Genomic DNA, 19691 nt, shown 5'->3' with positions numbered 1-19691 from the left:
TACTCCTGACCAACGAGTTACCTTTCATCTTGTGCCTGTGACAACATCTGCTAACATGTTATGGCTATATGCTCACACAACTTTACAGTCTCTTAAGTACCTTCATTATAGAAATGAACAGCTTACACATGTCCTGTCAGTTTTATAGCAGACAAATTAAGGCCGATCAGTGCTCTGAAAATAGTCTTTTCAAAAACAGCAAACAAAGCATTTGTAAAGTGAGGAAAGGAGAAGGGGAACGTAAGAGAGAGACAGAAAAGAGAAAAACACTTTATTGCTTCTGTTGGGCTCATAAAGCCCAACCACTCTGTGGGAACTTTGGAAGTGAATGTTTTTACCCAAGCAGTTTTTGCAAAAAAAAACAACTGCCCCTTGATGATAGCAATTACAGTCGATGAGATAGGAATGTTTGGCTTGTAGCTCAGCACATGTGGGTAACAGACTGCAGAACTGAAAGCCATTGGCAGCTGACAGAAGACTAGAATTTAAGACAAAGGAAAAATGTGCCATTTTATTTCACTTCCCCTGTGAGTGGTTTGTCCTAAATGCAGCAATGGCTGAAATTAGAACTGAATGTTTTCCTGTTTTTCCTTTTCTTAGATTAGGTCAGTTTTCAGTCATTGAGTTTCGAAATAAAAGTTATGTGAATTAGATAGGTTTTGACTTGTAAGTGAAATCAAACTTTATTCTGATATATTTACATCAGCTCCTTCTAAGAAAATAGATAAATAGCTTTTTATATCAACACCAGTCCTGTTTTACTGTTAAACACATTTGCTTAAACCTCGTGCTGGAAACTGGTTTCTTTTGTCATTGTTCAATGTTAAGCTTCTCTATTGCTGGGTGACAGTTTGGACTGTGACTGTTGATATCTAGGCTGTAACTGAGCTCATTTACCTTTTTATTTAAGTGGAAAGAGTCAATTATTTTGAAGAAACCAGAGTTTTCCAAGAATTCCATCTAAGCATGAATATGTACCACTGTATTCACAACACAGTTTCCTACATTACAACAGTGACTACACTTCAAAAGTACTTCATTGGCTGTAAAGCTCTTTGGGACGTCCTGAGGTCGTGAAAGGCGCTATATAAATACAAGTATTTCTTTTTTTCTTTTGACAGTAGACTCAGAAGCCAGAATTGAGAATGCCATAATTGTAGAATTAAGCAGCTGACGACATTCAATTACCAGTTTACTCTGCTATTGTCTGTCCCTTTGCTTACTAGTTGATGAATAGAATTACTCCATTTTGCAAGGTTCAAAACTGCACAACCCCAAATTCATTTGACCAAAACCCTTAAGTTGCATAAACCCAACATATGTATGTTGTTAACGTTTATTTGAATCCACAGTTCTCCTGAAAGTAAGTTGTATCCTTAGAAAATAATGAATCAAAACATCAACGATGGGGATTTTTAAAATCTCAAATGAAACTGTCTCCTTAATGAAGCTTAACGCAAGCTCGAGGAACAGCACCTCATCTTTCGATTAGACACTTTACAGCCTCCCAGCCTAAACAGTGAATTCAACTACTTTAGTAGCCATGATGTGGAGATGCCGGTGATGGAGTAAGGTGGACAAATGTAAGGAGTCTTACAATACGAGGTTATAGTCCAACAGCTTTATTTGAAATCACAAGCTTTCGAAGGCTTCCTCCTTCCTCACCTGACGAAGGAGGAAAGCTCCGAAAGCTTGTGATTTCAAATAAAGCTGTTGGACTATAACCTGGTGTTGTAAGACTCCTTACATTCAACTACTTTAGATCATAACCCCACCGCTCTCATTTTTTTGGACAGCAGGTGCTGGTAATGGTTCTGCTGTTGCCATTTACACCTCCTCTGGACCCATCTTTTGTTTCTTTACTTGTCCCATTACCACCTCCTTTTGTTTTGCACCATCATCCCTTCTGTCATTTAATCACTCCTCCCCTCCACCCTATCCCCTTTGTTCTTTCCTTCCCCCCCCCAACACCCCCCTCCCCCCACCACCTGCTTCCCCTGGCTCTGTACTTGCTAATAAACTGTTAAACTCTAACTTCTTCCAGTTCTGATGAAAGGATAATCAACCTGAAATGTTAACTCTCTCCACAGATGCTGTCTGACCTGCAGGGTGTTTCCAGCATTTTCTGTTTTTACCCCATAGAACGTACTGGTATTAAAAATATTTCTTAACAGTCCCAGCCTGGAGAAAACTAGAGATCCATATGAGAAACAACTGAGGAGTGGGGAAGCACTTACACTCTGTTCCTGAAGACAGTGTGGCCATCCCAATCTTCCCCTAGTCCTACTGTTGGGTGGCTGAAGCACCCATCTGAGTCAGGCGGTATTTAATATGCAAATTAGGGCCTGATAACATTAATAGGACCCCGACTATCGTTTTAGGACACTACATGCGCCATTGTAGCTGGTAGTCCAGCTGAAGGGGAGTCCAGAAACTAAGTTTTAATTTAATAGGGCTGGGAATAGAAGGAATGCTATGTCAACTATGGCCAGTCAGCCTAACCTCGGTGGTGGGCAAATTATTGGAATCGATTCTGAGGGACAGAATTAATTGTCATTTAGAACGGCACGTATTAATCAAGGACAATCAGCATGGATTTGTTAAGGGAAGGTCATGTCTGACTAACTTGATTGAATGTTTTGAGGAGGTAACATGGAGGGTCAATGAGGGTAGCGTGTTTGATGTAGTCTACATGGATTTTAGCAAGGCTTTTGACAAGGTCCCACATGGCAGACTGGTCAAAAAAGTAAAAGCCCATGGAATCCAAGGGAAAGTGGCAAGTTGGATGCAAAATTGGCTCAGTGGCAGGATGCAAAGGGTAATGGTCAACGGGTGTTTTTGTGACTGGAAGGCTATTTCCAGTGGGGTTCCGCAGGGCTCAGTACCAGGTCCCTTGCTTTCTGTAGTATATATCAATGATTTAGACTTAAGTGTAGGGGGCATGATTAAGAAGTTTGCAGATGATCCAAAAATTGGCCGTGTGGTTGATAGTGAGGAGGAAAGCTGTAGACTGCAGGAAGGTATCAATGGACTGGTCAGGTCGGCAGAAAAGTGGCAAATGGAATTCAATCCAGAGAAGTGTGAGGTCGTTTGGGGAGGGCAAACATGGCAAGGGAGTACACAATAAATGGGAGGATACTGTGAGGTGTAGAGGAAGAGAGGGATCTTGGAGTGCATGTCCACAGATCCCTGAAGGTAGCAGGACAGGTAGATAAGGTAGAGAAGGCATATGGGATACATTCCTTTATCAGCCAAGATATAGAATATAAGAGCAGAGAGGTTATGCTAGAACTGTATAAAACACTAGTTAGTCCACAGCTTGAGTACTGCATACAGTTCTGGTCACCACATTACAGGAAAGATGTGATTGCACTAGAGTGGGTACAGAGGAGATTTACTGGGGATGTTGCCAGGACTGGAGAATTTTGGCTATTAGGAAAGACTGGATAGGCTGGGGTTGTTTTCTTTGGAACAGAGGAGGATGAGGGGAGATATAATTGAGGTGTATAAAATTATGAGGGGCCTGGATAGCGTAGATCGGAAGGACCTATTTCTCTTAGCAGAGAGGTCAATAACCAGGGGGCATAGATTTAAAGTAATTGGTAGAAGGATTAGAAGGGAGTTGAGGAAAAAGATTTTCACCCAGAGGGTGGTGGGGGTCTGGAACCCACTGCCTGGAAGAGTGGTAGAGGTAGAAACCCTCACTGCATTTAAAAGATGTTTGGATGTGCACTTGAAGTTCCATAACCTACAAGGCTATGGACCAAGAGCTGGAAAGTGGGATTAGGCTGGAAGGCTCTTTATCGGCCGGCACAGACACGATGGGCCGAATGGCCTCCTTCTGTGCCACAAATTTCTGTGCTTCTAAGATTCTGGGCCATTGCCACAAAGATCTTCAAAGCGCACTATTATCATGAAGAATTGTCTGGCAGACTTTTTGTTTTATTTGCAAGCACACACGCAATGTCAAACAATCTCATTGCGACAAAAATGACTCAGAGCTGTTCAAGTCCTTCTCGCTTTCCAAACAACAAAAAAAAAGTTTGATAAACACATTTTCAAAAAGACTACAGATTTTTAAAAAGTACTGTAGAAAATGAGAAATCATTTGCAAAAAGAAAATCATAACAAGGTTTTCAAAAACGTTGTTGAACTCTGCTCACCCTTACTAGTTGCTATTCTGTGGCCACAAACCCAATGCTTTAGCATTTTAATATGAGAATAGGCTATTCCTCTGCAGTCCAATCTGAGCTGTGCTATCTCAACAGTGTGGCCAGAAGCAAAATAACATTGGATGTGCAAAGAACGTAACATTGAATGGGCAAGGGAAAATAACACTGGATGGGCACAGATAATAACATTGGATGGGCACAGATAATAACATTGGATGGGCACAGATAATAACATTGGATGGGCACAGATAATAACATTGGATGGGCACAGATAATAACACTGGATGGGCAGAAAACTAAATAACATTAGTTCCAAAGGAAATAGCATTCGTCACTTTGATTTTGATTCACCCATTTTCCTGCTGTCCCTGGGCAGCAACGCATGCATCTCTTTACACCCCACAAGAATCCTGCTATTTGGTAGAGCACATGCCCACCTGCCTCACTCCTTCCGTTACCCTTCGAAGGGAGGCATCAAGCAGAGTCTGGACATTTTCCCACAAGGAGGGTAACTCTGAGGGAGTATTGCCTCTTGGGCACCTCCAAGCAGTCAGCTAAAGAATGCCAGTAACAGAGGTCTGGAATTTGGCTCTCTGCATACTTTCTCAGGCTGGGCTTAGTATGCGGACTGGGGACACCTAGAAAGGAAGAAACAGGAAGAAAGTAATAAACGCTAAACTCCAATAGTCATTTTATTGGACAGCCACCATAAGTTTAAACCAGTTCCCATATGAAACTATTTATATGTTTCAACTTACAAAAATAGAATATTAGTTACACAATAAATTCCAGCTAAATTAGTAATCTTGCTCATTCATTATGGTCTGCTGATGCAATCTTCCTTCATTCTAGAGCAGATTAATTTAGCAAATATCAGCAGACCATCACACTGGCAAAAATGTCTTTCAAGTTATAATGAGAGTTCATTCTTCTGAAACACTCTTTACCTTGAGGGAGAGTCAAAAGAAAACAAGATTATACATTATTAACTATTAGATTAATTACTGAGGAAGGTCCCAGGTTTGATCCCTGGTCTGTGCTGATCTTGGCTGGGCTGATGGTCGGAGTGCGACAATTGGCCTCAGTGCCCCTGGACAAGGGAGGATGAGAAAAAAATCAGCCAGTGTTCCTGCTCCCAATTGCTGTAGATTTACTCTTGCCGAAAAATGCATGTGTATGTGGAGCAGGTTGAATTATGATGCATCCTACCCTGCTCTCAGTTGAACTCACTGTCTAGGCTCACGTGTTATGAGCGGTAATGTACTTTGGGTATCCAACACTACAATCACATTACAATACTTTTGGGAAGGGTGGAGAAGAATGAGGAAAAAAATATATTTTAACTAAACTATTGTGCATTGAGTAAACGCTGGGTACGGTTAAAGCAGTTTTAAAACATTGAATAAAACAATTAGATGTAATTGCTTTGTAGGATTGTACTGTAAAATGTAGAGAGGTCTTGATCACATACTAGGATATCCAGCTTGAAGCAAATGTCTCCTATTTAAGGCAATGTTAACACTATGGATTACACAAACTACTATTTGTCTGGAGAGTGATTTAATGTTGTTTTAAATTTATCAAATATCTTGAGTCTTTTGTATACAAATTGCACATTAGTAATAAACTTCAGACTCCAGCTCAGTTTAACAAATGTTGAAAAGCTACAATTTAGTGGGTTTCAAACAACACATAATAACGGAATCCTAGATCTAACCCAGCAAAAAACTGTTACCCCCAAAAGCCAACCCATTATTTTAACCCGACTTTTGAAAAACAAAAACAAAATCCTAATCTCAATTAAATGACATTTTTATCCTAAGCTACCATTTTAATTCTGTATTAATCCTAACCCTTGAATTGACCAATTAATTTCATTGATTGGGGTTTAAGTAGCCAAGCTGAGCAAATTCCCAAATTAGTACCTTTAGCTGGACGCTGTTCTCTCTGTGCCCTGGTTGTTGAGCTGAATAGAATGTTGTACTGTTCATTACTTGTCCCTCCTCCTCTGTCTGTGGCATTGATAGAAACTTAGACTGGGAGGGGAAGAGCAATTATCCAATTTTGAGAATACTGCTTAATCCCCCAAAAATACTCTCCAGCCCTTCTATCTGATTGTGTGTATAGTCTACTGATAATTCCAAGTCATTTTTTGCAACCAAAAAAAATGAATCATCCAAATATTCAAATTAAGTGACTTTGAATTAACAGGAGTAGCTTGTACATAACTAGTTAGATTAGATTACTTACAATTAACTTATGTTACTTCTCCAGTCTTTTATGTATTTTATACTGGTAAGGAAAGACTGATCGTTTCCCAAATAATACCTTTCACTGTAATTAAAACAGAAAATGCTGGATATACACACAGTCAAAATATGACAGAGAAAGTCAGGTAAACATTTCTGATGAGACACGTTATCAGAATGCTTCCAGATTTCTATCATTTGTGAATCTGCCATTTATTTCTGCCTTTTCTCTTCACTCTCCTGGTGAAGGGAATTTGCTGTTTTCCTCTAATTTGGCATTGGCCCCTGCCTTTCATTGGCAAGTGGAGGAAATATATCCCCACTGGATAGTGCTATCTGCAAAGGTAGTCCCCATCTAACTGTGGCAAATGGAAACAAGTATCACCCCTGATACATAGTACAGTCAACAATGGAATCGACTCCTGTCTAAGTATGGCAGCAAAAAAGGGAATTGTCAGGTAGTGCAGTAAGAAAAGATTTGGATTTATGTTGCACCAAAACACTTCATATAAAGAAAGAAAACAAAGAACTTGCATTTGAATAGCAACTTTCATGACCTCAAGATGTCCCAACGCCCTTTACAGCCAATGCACTTTCGAAGTGTAGTCACTACTTTAATGTAAGACATGCGGCAGCCAATTTGCGCACAGCAAACAGCAATGTGGTAATGATCAGATTATCTGTTTTTTTTAAGTGATGTTGGTTGAGGGATAAATGTTGGCCAGGACACCGTATACATATACAATGAATACTGCATAGGCAAGCACAGTGAGATGAATGAGCAGCTAATCTAGGAGTGTTAGTTGATGTAGGAATGGGATCACTAACAGCCAAAGACAGAATCACACTCCCTCAGTTCTACATCAGGGTATTAGTACTCGAGTCCTGGAGTGGGGTTTAAAACCACAACTCTCTGAATCAAATGTAAGCATGACTACCAGCTGAACAAAACTGACTCCTCAAATTAAAATGATCATGGCAGCAGTCTGTTGTCCTGGTCTTAAAGGAAAGCTCTGTGCTCCGAGACATATTGAGCTTCATATTAAAGGTAAAAAACGGGTGGGTTAGGGGCGGGGTGGGGGGGGGGGGGGCGCATTGAAAATTGTCACCATTTCAGACCCGCCCCAACCCGCCCATTTCCAGTTTTCAGGGGGGCAGGTGGCCAACCCGCTACCAGCAGGGGGAGTCGGGCCTTAAAACCTTTCAAGGAGGCTTCAGGCCTCCATTTATCACTAATTCCCAATTTCAACCCCGGGGGGCCGGGATTCCCGGGCCTTCTGTTTTACGCCTCGTGAAAGGAAGCGGGAAGGCCTGAGACTAACAGGTAAGTGCCTAGAAAGGTACAGCTTGTGGGCCCGGAGGAGCAGGAGTGCTTCCCCCGGCCCAACAAGCCTACCACCCGTGCCCACCTATGCCCCGTGCCCTCTTGTCCACCCATGTCAACAAAGACTTACCTGCAGATTTACCCGTCCGACTGAGACCAGCCTGTCAATCAGCCGGTCAGTCGGACTGGAAACCAACAACAAAAAAATAAAAGACGTCCTTACGTCAAAATCGTAAGTACGTCCGGGAAACCTGTACTAATGGGTTTCCTGACCTCAAACTGACCCCCCCCCGCCCCCTTCCCGGCTCCGTTTTAAAATTGAGCCCATTATGTAAAGATCTTCCACAGCATCTGTTTCTTAGCATTAATTTTTTTTGTTATTTCATCGATATTGTGAAAGTTGTTGGTAGATATTTTCAAATCCTGTAAATCTAGTGTATTCGTCACATTGATGCAATACTCAGAATATAACCTTTACACTGACAAGATTATTGGTATTGATGTGCAAGTTTTGGATTGCTCTGGCAAAGACCCGGCACAGGCATAATGGGCCGAATGGCCTTCTTCTGTGCTGTAAACATCTGTGATTCTGAGTCATGGCCCTTAATTTGGTAGTGGCCAAAGCTTTTGTGAAGGTGTGAGTTTTGCACTAGATTTTACAGTAAATGATGACTATTAATTTCTTTCAGAGACATTTCTGGCAGTCTTTTGTCACCAGGTGTTGACATCATGCAGTTAGCAGCTGTTGGGCGGAACACAGGAAATTAGCCATCGTGCGCCATGGAATTTTAAATGTATTTCTGGATAGAGCAAAAAGCCCATTCGTGTTCGGCAATTTGTCTTCTATTAAACATTACCAAACTCTAGTAATAATCTAACCCTCCCAGATTGTCATTTCCAGTCCTCCAGTTATCTCACGCAACAGTTTATTACTCAGTAACATCATCATTTGATGACAAAAAGCTGCTGCTGATATTTCCAATGTAGGTAATAGTTGGGAGGAAGAATATGCTGGTTGAAACTTTGTGGTGCATGTACAATGATTGAGAAATGTTGCCAGAAACTGGATACTGGAGGGGGTGTTCTATGTGCTAAATATAAGTTGTTTGGAACTTGACGCGTTCCTTGAAAGGGGAAATCCAGGAGGAGTACATTTTGTTCAAGTGTGTAACTTGAACAGAAGGACCCAACTGTCAACATGTTTTCTTGGATCAAGCTGCTCAGAGTTGGCTCTCAGGTCATCCTGAAGTTGCAGCCCCCACCATTTAAAAAAATGAAGCTGCTACAGAATGCAGGGAGGTGCTGGTCAGTATATGCGACATCAAGGAGTCCAGAATGGTAGGTACCCACTTGGTGCAGTGTAGTAAGGTCTGGGCTGCAGCAAGCTGAATCACCTGAAATCTGCTTTGGATCGCTCAAATAAACCTCAACAAATTGTTACCCGAGTCATTCCCTGGCTTCAAACAGCTAAGATCTGGGCGACTGCAATCTGGCTTTCCGTGTACTTAATTATGCTTTCTGGGTACTGGATAAATCATATTCTTACAGCCAGACACTGTTCTTAGTGCACCACAAACTTCAAATAAGAAAATCTCAGAGTTCAGAGTAAAACATAAACAGAGCAATGGAAACATATAGAGCAAAGGAAATGGGGAAACATAATGAGTCCAGGAAAGTTGAGATAAATGGACTAGTCTGGTTCAATAATGGTACTACACACATGAAAGCAGAAAAATGACCCAATATGGGAAACCAAAAAGAATATCAGGATCACTTGTTTTCTGGGCTAACATTCTGCTTTTATTCCTCCAGGACCAGTTTCTCTGGATTTGGTATAAGACCATGACAAGGCTGTCATACCTGAACACTTAACTCATCACCAAGAAGGTGGTTAAAGGTTTGAGTCCCAGAAACGTTATTCTTTATGTCACCTGACTTAAATAACATTTGAAATTAAATAATTACCAGATCAATAATGAAGAAAATTTCACTAAATTTGCAAGAATGAACTCGATCAGGTGAATGTCCTTTTCTCAATCCACAGTTTATGTCCTAAACACTTTAAAGAGTCCAACCATCAGCAGTGCTCATTAATAGAAAGGCAGCTGAAAAGAATGATTATTAACTTTACAAAGAAAAAGAAAAAAAATGCAACTGGTAGAAATCTGCAATAAACATGGAAATTGCTGGAAATACACAGCAGGTCAGTCAGCACCTGTAAGGAGAAAAGACAGGTTAATGTTTTGGGTACAAACCCTTTTTCAGTTCTTAACCTGTCTTTTCTCTTTACAAATGACCATTGACCTGCAGTTTATATCCAGCAATTTCTGTGTTCATTTGTAATTAGCTTGTGTCCATTTGTCGCATTTACCTTTGATTACTGGAGGGTTAAAGATAGAAACTGGAGGGGAAACTACAGAATGGGAAAAAATGTGAAAACTTACAACTCCTAAACAGCCTTGATCGATGTCTTATTAGTCACTAGATGCTTCATGTCACAGGACAGTGTTTGATTTACCAGTACAAGGCCTTGTCTTACCAAAGACGAAGAGAAAAAGAGACATTTTCTTTTACTTGTCAGACCCTGTGAATGATGGGAAATGCGATGGACTATTTCCAGGACATTTGGGCGAAGTTAAGATTCAGTCAGCTTTGCCATACCTCGTTCGAATGAGTCCTATTCTGGTGTTTGGCTCGATCTGACGCATTGGAGAATGCTTTGTTGCAGCCTTCATGTTCACAAACATATGGCTTCTCCCCAGTGTGCGACCGCAGGTGAGTCTTCAAGTTCTCGAGTCGTGAGTAAGCTTTGCTGCAACCCTCAAACTGGAGAGAGAGAGAGGCAAGAATCACGTTAAAAGACAAAGTCTGGGACTCTACGTCACACAGAAGTGTACTTTTGAGGAGTGAATGGCTGGCAAAGTTCTATTACACCGAGCGGATCATCTCAAATCGTTGGCCAATCAGATAGCTCAGCAGATAAATGCATCGTCACCCGATATGCTATTGAGCGATAGAGACCAGGATATTTCTGCCAGTTTTGTTCTCCGGCCAGCTGCTTGCCAACACAAGATGGCAGTCCAGCAACAGCTCTCTCTTTGATGTTCCCTTCCCTCCCTCATGGTCCTTCCCCACGGTAACACAGCTGAGAACAAGATCTCAGTGATGTGCGGAGACACAAAGCGTGTCTCTCTACTCCATGGCCCTCACCTTTACCACCTCTTCCCCCTCAGTACTAACTATTTAAAATCTATTGTTGACCGCCAGGATTTACTAGTTAATGTATCATAGTAGATATAGCACAGGAGGAGGCCATTCGGCCCATCGTGCCAGTGCCGGCTCTTTGAAAGAGCTGTCCAATTAGTCCCACTTCCCTGCTTTTTCAATATAGCCCCCTAAATTTTTTCCCTTCAAGTATTTACTCAATTCACTTTTGAAAGTTACTATTGACTCTGCTTCCACCACCCTTTCAGGCAGTGCATTCCAGATCATTACAACTCGCTGCGTAAAAATGTTTCTTCGTGGCTCTTTTGATGATCACCTTAAATCCTCTGGATACCGACCCTTCTGCCACTGGAAACAGTTTCTCCTTATTTACTCTGTCAAAACCGTTCATAATTTTGCACATCTCTATCAAATTTCCTCTTAACCTTCTCTGTTCTAAGGAGAACAACTCCAGCTTCTCCAGTCTCGCCACATAACTGAAGTCCCTCATCCCTGGCCCCATTCTAGGAAATCCCTTCTGCACCCTCTCTAAGGCCTTGACATCCTTCCTAAAGTGTGGTGTCCAGAATTGAACACAATACTCCACCTGAGGCCTAACCAGTGTTTTATAAAGGTTTAGCATAACTTCCTTGCTTTTGTACTGTATGCCTCTATTAATAAAGCCCAGGATCCCATATGCTTTTTTAACAGCCTTCTCAATTTGTCCTGCCACCTTCACAGATGTGTTATATAACTTCTTTTAAATAACAAATGATTAATTTCAACTTATAAGTAAGTAACCAGTGCAAATCTTAATCATCAAAGATCCAGAATGGAATATCCTTTTTTTAACGTAGCTGTGGAGCTCTCGTAGAAAAAAAAGGTGTGCTTGCTCTCGATGCTGTTGGTTTGCTAGGCCAGGGGCTAACTAAATGACTTATGCTGGGCTGCAGGCATTAGCATCTGACACCAATTATTTGTGGGGAAGTAGGCTGTGACCAAATCCATCATCAGACAGCAGTTAGCTGACAGTGAGCATAAACTGCAGGGAGGGAGCATTTCATGAATGGTAGGGCCTGTTCATAGGCATGCTCGGAAAGTTCTGGAGTTAATGGACCAAATGTCAAAAAATAAATCTGTTCCCTCATTTGGAGAATTAAGAGGAGGAGTCTCCCTTTTGCTAAAGTTAACTTGAAATAGGTGCTGCCAAAATAAATGATTGCTCCAAGTTTTTGCGGGTGTTACGGGATAGTGGATTGAGATAATTATTTAAATCCAACATTGAAGAGAAGTAAAGATCCAATGTGGCTTAGAGAATGTGGCCCTCATTCTATCAGAACCAATCGTGCAGTTCAGATGTACTGCATAAGCTGTTGGATCACTAAATAGTCTCTTGGCACTAAACTACTAAATGAAGAAAATAATAAACATATAAAGAAAAAGTGTAAATCTTGGAATTCTGAAATAAACACAGAGCGTGCTGGTGATAGAGAACGGGTTAGTCAGCATCTGACAGAGAAAGGATAAGTTAATATTGTGGATGGAGACCTTCTTTAAAAGTGAGAAAGGAGTTCCTTAGTCCTTCTTTCTCTTTCATAGGAACAGAGGAACAGGAGTAGGCCATTTAGCCCCTTGAGCCTGTTCCTCCATTCAATGAGATCATGGCAGATCTATGACCTAACTCCATACACCCGCCTTAGCCCCGTATCCCTTAATATCTTTGGTTAACAAAAATCTATCAATCTCAGATTTAAAATTAATAATTGAACTAGCATCAGCTGCCACTTGTGGAAGAGAATTCCAAATTTCTACCACCCTTTGCGTGTAGAAGTGTTTCTTAACTTCATTCCTGAAAGTCCTGGCTCTACTTTTTCGGTTATGTCCCCTAGTCCTAGACTCCCCAACCAGCGGAAATAGTTTCTCTCTATCTACCCTATAAGTTCTCCTTAATATCTTGAAAACTTTGATCAAATCATCCCTTAATCTTCTAAATTCAGTTGTTAATGATCCGTTGTATATTTACAGCACTTACTGATCTTTCTGATCTTGTTAAAAAAAAATGTTGAGGAAAGCTGATATACTGTGAGGTAAGTTTAAGACAGCAAGAAAAACAGGAATCAGAAAATATTAACAGATGAATAAATCAAAGTTCAACTGGGCTTTATTTGGCTATTCACAGGTTCAGTTGTGCCTATACCAGTTGGGGGAAAGATAAAGGCAGAGGTGACAGGGGAGGGGGATGGGAGGTGTAGGCTTAATGGTGTGTACAGGTTGCACAGTGTGGGATGGGACTGACTTGATGGGTATGCTGGTCTTTTCCTGTTCCTTTTTGTAGCTCCATATTAAATCAATAGTGCAAAATCAACAAATCCTTAATGAAAATATGAGCATTGGCAATGCTACAAAGGCAAATTTCATTTCAAATATGTAAAGTTTTAGATTTTGCATAGAGCTCACACGACAAAGTGTGATTTTATCATTTTAAGAACTTTACTGTTTCAGTGATTGTGAGTTTTGGCATTTGATGATGATATGCTTTCTTTGATACATTAAGAAGGTTTTACGAAAAGAGAGTCAGGACTAGAATGTTGGAGGGAACAGCTGGTCTCCAACTAACAGCCCACTGTAACTCTCCAAACTGGTATTATTTCAATCAGGGAGCATTTGCTTTCAATTGACAATTACAAACGAGCCTGCAGTATCCCCTAACCCTCATAATTAATGCACATTTGAAGGACTGTTCTGTCAGGTCTCTCTGCAAAGTTTTTATCCAGAGGAAAATATACTATGTTACATCCTTGCCAACTTCCTTTAGAATTCCAACAGGTTCTTGGAATTCTTCCCGTACAATCCTTCCAAACAAATGTTAAATCTTGCAGAACTTCAGCATGTTAAACAGGATATTTTTGTGAAACAGTTGTATTTTAGACTTGTATTAATGGGCTACAAGTCCAGCGTGTATGTTTACTTGTGACAGGAATGAGTTAATTAGTAAAATTATTTTTAAAAGCTGCAATTAGTTTTCATTTAACAATCTGTGCCATGCCATAGAAGCACTGAACTGAATCTGGCACCACTGTGTAATCTGCATGAGAATTTCACACACTCATAGTCTGAAAAGACACAGGGGTGGAGATTCATTTTGGCCCGTTCTCAGGCTCGAAATAGGCGGCACGCTGGGAGCGCGCACCAGAAGTCAGAGGTCCGAGGCTCATCCAAGATTGGGCCCTGAGCCAGATCAGCATATTGCCGACGAGCTGCGGACACCAATCAAGCGCCTAGGGGCGACTCACCAGTTTTGCGAGGCTGAAGTTGGGGCAGGCTGCTCTTGATTGGGGGGGGTGCCGAGCAAGGGCCAGCAATGGTCTTCGGGACTGCTGTGGAGCCGGGAGGAGTGATCCACATTCAGGTAAGTATAAGGAGAAAAATACCCTTCACTCATATCCTGGCTAAATTATGGGTGCTTCCAATGGCTAGAGTCACTACAACAAAGATAGGCCCAATTTATTATCATTTGTTAAAATTCAAAGTGTTTCTGTGGTACCCATCCATTCGTGTCACTGCTGCTTTGTAGCTGTGTGTCCAGTTTAGAGTGGGGTCTTTTTGCCTCCCTTTGCCCCAGTGGCCTATTGGGGCAGACAATGGCATATCCACGTAATCTTTAGTAGAGTAATAACGGGGTGGAGATCGATCGATTTCTACCTCAAGGCAATGTGCATCCAAGTCCCAGGTGGGTGAGGGAAAGTTATTTCCTCATTCAGGCACCATCCTTAATGCATAAACCAGATCAGATGATCTGAATTTGAGACCTTCTAGGGTTGAAATGATTGAATCGACCCATTAAAACGAACCCATTCAAAACAAAATGGGTTCATGTCTTTGCCAAAATAGTTACTATTGTCACACAGCATGATTTCAACCCCTCTGAAATCAGTATTTCCAAATGCTCACTCCTAATAGTTAGTGGGCCGCTATTAACCTCCAACTTTGACAATACACATTTCTCAAGTATTCAGCAATACGAAAATTTAATGTGCTGCTAACACAACAGAGTACGCTTTTCTCAAAACTACTGAAATACTAATATTATTATTAATATATAATACAGACCACGCACCATCCTAACTTGGAAATATATCGCCGTTCCTTCATCGTCGCTGGATCAAAATCCTGGAACTCCCTACCTAACAGCACTGTGGGAGAACCTTCACCAGACGGACTGCAGCAGTTCAAGAAGGCGGCTCACCACCACCTTCTCAAGGGCAGTTAGGGATGGGCAATAAATGCTGGCATTTCCAGCGACGCCCACATCCCATGAATGAATTTTTTTAAATTACAGCTAAAAGACCAGAAAAATTGCATGATTGTAAAGTTACAATTCCCACCACGGTAAACATTATGTTCATTGTGCTGAGTGACTGGATTGATGCTTAAACATTCTTTAGTCCAGACCTTTGGAAACAAAGAGGTTTTTTCTTAAATATACCTTTACACATCCTATCAATCTTTTAAACACTCTGCAAGGTAGTAAGCATTTTTGCTGTTTTAAAAAAAACACCTACTGTTCCACTTTCAGAATAAAAATTTCATGAAATAATAATTAAAATGCAATAGCTTTTCATCCCCTGAGCTACAGCTTCTTGTCATTTTTATTCATCATTCTATTTTTTTTTAAAGTGTAGACGTCAGAGCAGAAAAACAATTTTTGTGACCTAGGGACAAATATTCAACAGACACTGTATATTCAAGAGTAATTCGTGAGAGACTCACATACACTGTAGTGCAGGGAAATTACCACTATCAAAGCTATCCATTTCCAAAGTAAAGAGCATACTTCAATATGTTGAATTAGCTGATCTCTCCTATAGTGAGCGGTAGGACATCTACAACTTGCCTTAATAGGGGTTTTTGCCCTGATTGCTGTCCAGTGACCCTAACTAGAAAGTACACGTGTAGACATTGGGAGAGAACAGATTAGACTCACGTGTGATACCCTTCATGCTCCAATATTCTACTGATGCTTATTGTCTAGACTCACACATGAAACAACAACTTGCATTTATATAATGCCTTTAACATAGTAAAACGTCCCAGGGCGTTTCACATGAGCGTTATCAGACAAAATTTGACACCGAGCCACATAAAGAAATATTAGGACAGATCACTAAGTGCTTTATCAAAGAGGTCGGTTTTAAGGAGCGACTTAAAGGGGGAGAGAGAGGTAGAGAGGCTGACAGGTTTAGGGAGGGAATTCCAGGCTTATGGCCTAGGCAGCTGAAGGCACGGCCGTCAATGGCAGGGTGATGGAAATCGGGGATACACAAGAGGCCAGAATCGGAGGAACAGAGAGATCTCGGTGGGTTGCAGGGCTGGAGGAGGTTACAGACATACAGAGGGATTTGAAAACAAGGATGAGAATTTTAAATTCGAGGTGTTGCCAGACCGGGAGCCAATGTAGGTCAGTGAGCACAAGGGTGATGGGAGAATGGGATTTGGTGCGAGTTAGGATACAGGCAGCAGAGTTTTGGATGAGCTGTAATTTACGGAGGGTGGAAGGCTGAAAGCGAAAGAAAGAAAGAACTTGGACTTATATAGCACCTTTCATGATCTCAGGATGTCCCAAAGTGCTTGGGAGGTTTCTGGCTTAGTTTTCGTCTGTTCCGGCATACTCCCGTTGAACTTACAGCAGGCATACACTGCGCAGATCCCAGTTTTCAGCAACCAACTATGTACAGCACGAGAGGTAGAATCATAGAAATCACAGCAAAGAAAAGGCCATTTAACCTACGTGTTTGTGCCAGTACTAATTCTTCAACTGGAGCTTTCTACCAGTTCCCTACCCTTCTCCTATATCCATTTTATATGTTCTTAATTTTCAAATGCTTTAAAAAGGCACTGTAGTCTCTGCCTCAATAACCACTTATGGTAAAGCATTCCATGTTCTAACGTTCTATTTGGTAAAAGTTCTTCTAACTTGCCCCTTCGATTTTCTAGTAAATCTTCAGTTTTTATATAGAAACAGAAAATTCTGGAAAAACATAGCAGCTGAAAAGAGAAGAGGTGTTTTAATGTGTTCAGCAAGGTCCATTCATCTTATTTCAACAAAAAAATCTACACCCAAAAGGTTAAACTGTCCTTTTTTTCTGATGCCAAAGACCTACTTGGTACTTCCAACATTTTCTATTTAAAAAAAAAATCAAACACTACTTCTGTCTACTCTGTGGTAGTGAAGGGCAGTCCCTGCACTGTTCATTCTGATGGGGTTAACTGTGACAAGGTATTAAGAGAGCAGTTTTATCCTGAAGGAGTGCCATTGACTGCGGGTGGAACTTGCTCTCACAGCTGATGGCACTCTGCTGCATGAGGAACTTGACCTTCGGAGACCCAATAGTATTGTTGTCCCACATTTTCACAGAGGTCGTGAGCTGTTGTCAGGTCCTCACTTAAACTAAAAGCCAGATTCCTTCCCTTTTACCAGTGGCTCTCTGGCCTCCTCAATGAGGAGCTGTGACAGAAGAAGAGTAAATAGGGGAGACCGGCTCAGTGAGGTCACGGACCCTCGTTTAAGCGCTGCTCACCCTGGGCCTGACCATGTAAAAAGTGCCACCAGATCTATCTGAGCATACCTGTCCTGCCCCCATGCCCCTAAACAATAATTATTAGTGAACAGGACTTTAGAGAGAGCTTATACAGAAAAACGAGGCGCGCTGGCCTAGAAATTCAAACTGACAATATTAGCGGATGACATTCCCCTGTCTGCTCTATTAACCAAGGAATTAACCCATTTGAAATGAGTTCCGCTTCTGCTAAAATAGGTGACAAAGGAACGTTATGCAAATACATCAGGTGATTCTCTACTAATAACAACAGTGATTTCTAACTACAAGGTTTAATCATTCTGATTTTTATAAATAATGGCTTCTTACAACTGGTCCTTCAGTGCAGTTTTTGTATCAGCGCATTGGTAAGATGGAACAAATCCACCCTGAATTTAGTACACGCTTTTTGTTTAAAAAAAAGTGTAGCAAGGGTGCTTGGAGAGTTCAAACAAGAGTTTAAAGGATTGCCTTCTGCAATGAATTCTTCTTGTTTATTATTGCTCCAAATTGCCTTGAAGTATTGATGGAAGATCTTGAAAAGCACTATCAAGTTACCCGGAGGACTCAGCTGTTGGTGAGATCGACTGATTCACCCAATTTTAATCATTTACTTTGTTTTCAAGTTTCTATTATTCACGTTCTTCATTTTTTTAAAAAAATAGAAAACGGGTGGAATTTTGAATTCAAGCAACTGCTTATGTGCACATCATCCTTATGAGTGTACCTGAAATAAGAGCCCGTTTCTAAATACCAGATTGGAAACAGGTCATTCCCATTGTCACTAAGGTTTTGATCAATCAATGTACGGAAAAAAAACTTCAAAAAAGAGAAAAGTTTCCTTGTGACTTGGAGCTGGCTGTTGTACCACTGGCGAGATAAACATAGGAAGTCTTGGGTCTTGAGTCACCGTTCTCTCCAACTGCTGTTTGGTTGAGCTCATTTTTTGACTTAGTGTGTAATCTGACTTTAAATTCAGATGATCTTTTGCATGTCATTGGCTAGACCAAGTATAAGTTATGGGGCATGAGGGCTGGCTGTTGGCACTGATGTTTCACCACATCACAATCGGGTGTCAGAACTCCTCACATCCTTACTATAGTCTTGACTCCTCAAGATGCACCCCCGTACCCCAATTACTGCTAACCTCATGTCTCTACTCTACTCTTAACTGCTCAAGATGCCCCCCTCCCCAGTTATTGATAGACCCCCTCATGTCCCCACTCTACTCTTGACTGTTCAAGATGCCCCCCTCCCCAGTTATTGATAGACCCCCTCATGTCCCCACTCTACTCTTGACTGTTCAAGGTGCCCCTCCCAAAGTTATTGATAGACCCATCATGTATCCACTCTACTCTTGACTGCTTAAGAGGCCCCCCAGTTATTGTTGGACCCCTCACGTCTCTACTATACTCTTGACTACTCAAGGTGCCCCCGCCCCTTCAGCTGATAACTTACAGTGCACTTGTGTGGTTTCTCCCCCGTGTGTCGCCGCATGTGCACCACCAGCATGTACTGTGCCTTGAACGGTTTCTGTTCTCGAGAGCAGTCGCGCCACCGGCAAACAAACTCCTTCTTTTCACCGTGGATGTGCTCGTTGTTAATGTGCTGTGGAAGGAAACACATAGAAGACAGCTATGAAGGCACCTCAGTAAGAACAAAATCTCCAGGTTTAATAACGAGATCTTTGCGTGAAACAAAAATGCTCGTAAAGCCAATTTTTTTTAACTCTCTTTATATTGCATTTTCGAACAATATGATTTTTAGTCATTAAAATATTCAGATTAATTAGAGCCAGTTCAGTAAATTCAATTAGATAGTTGAAAATCATCCTTTCAGCCAATAGAGGGTGCTAAAATTAGCCTCAACATTCCTGGGCAAGGAAGAGTAAAAATTAGCCAAAGTTTCCACTCCTGGTTGCACTCTAGAAACGCCTGCTGGCAAATCTGCACATGTGGACTTTGGGTTGAGAGAGGATCAGGATCAGGCTTGGCTGTGACTTCCCTCCATAGTTAAATATGATGTGGAGATGCCGGTGATGGACTGGGGTGGACAAATGTAAGGAGTCTTACAACACCAGGTTATAGTCCAACAGCTTTATTTGAAATCACAAGCTTTCGGGTGACGAAGGAGGAAAGCTTCGAAA

General features: G+C 41.3%; 1 protein-coding gene across 5 annotated transcripts in view; it reads right to left on the bottom strand.

The window, feature by feature from the left end:
- The window catches only part of gli2a (GLI family zinc finger 2a), a 301684-nt gene that overhangs the window by 14299 nt on the left and 267694 nt on the right, over nt 1-19691 (bottom strand). For all 5 annotated transcript variants that reach the window (XM_067987118.1, XM_067987117.1, XM_067987120.1 and 2 more), the window contains 2 exons: nt 19004-19153; nt 10407-10571 (listed from right to left, as the gene is read on the bottom strand). In XM_067987118.1, the coding sequence (XP_067843219.1) occupies nt 10407-10571; nt 19004-19153 (315 nt within the window). The remainder of the gene's footprint in view (nt 1-10406; nt 10572-19003; nt 19154-19691) is intronic.

Source organism: Heptranchias perlo, chromosome 7 (genome assembly GCF_035084215.1).
Source record: "Heptranchias perlo isolate sHepPer1 chromosome 7, sHepPer1.hap1, whole genome shotgun sequence".
In the NCBI taxonomy this organism is placed as follows: domain Eukaryota; kingdom Metazoa; phylum Chordata; class Chondrichthyes; order Hexanchiformes; family Hexanchidae; genus Heptranchias; species Heptranchias perlo.
This window is presented reverse-complemented; position numbering and strand designations above follow the sequence as displayed.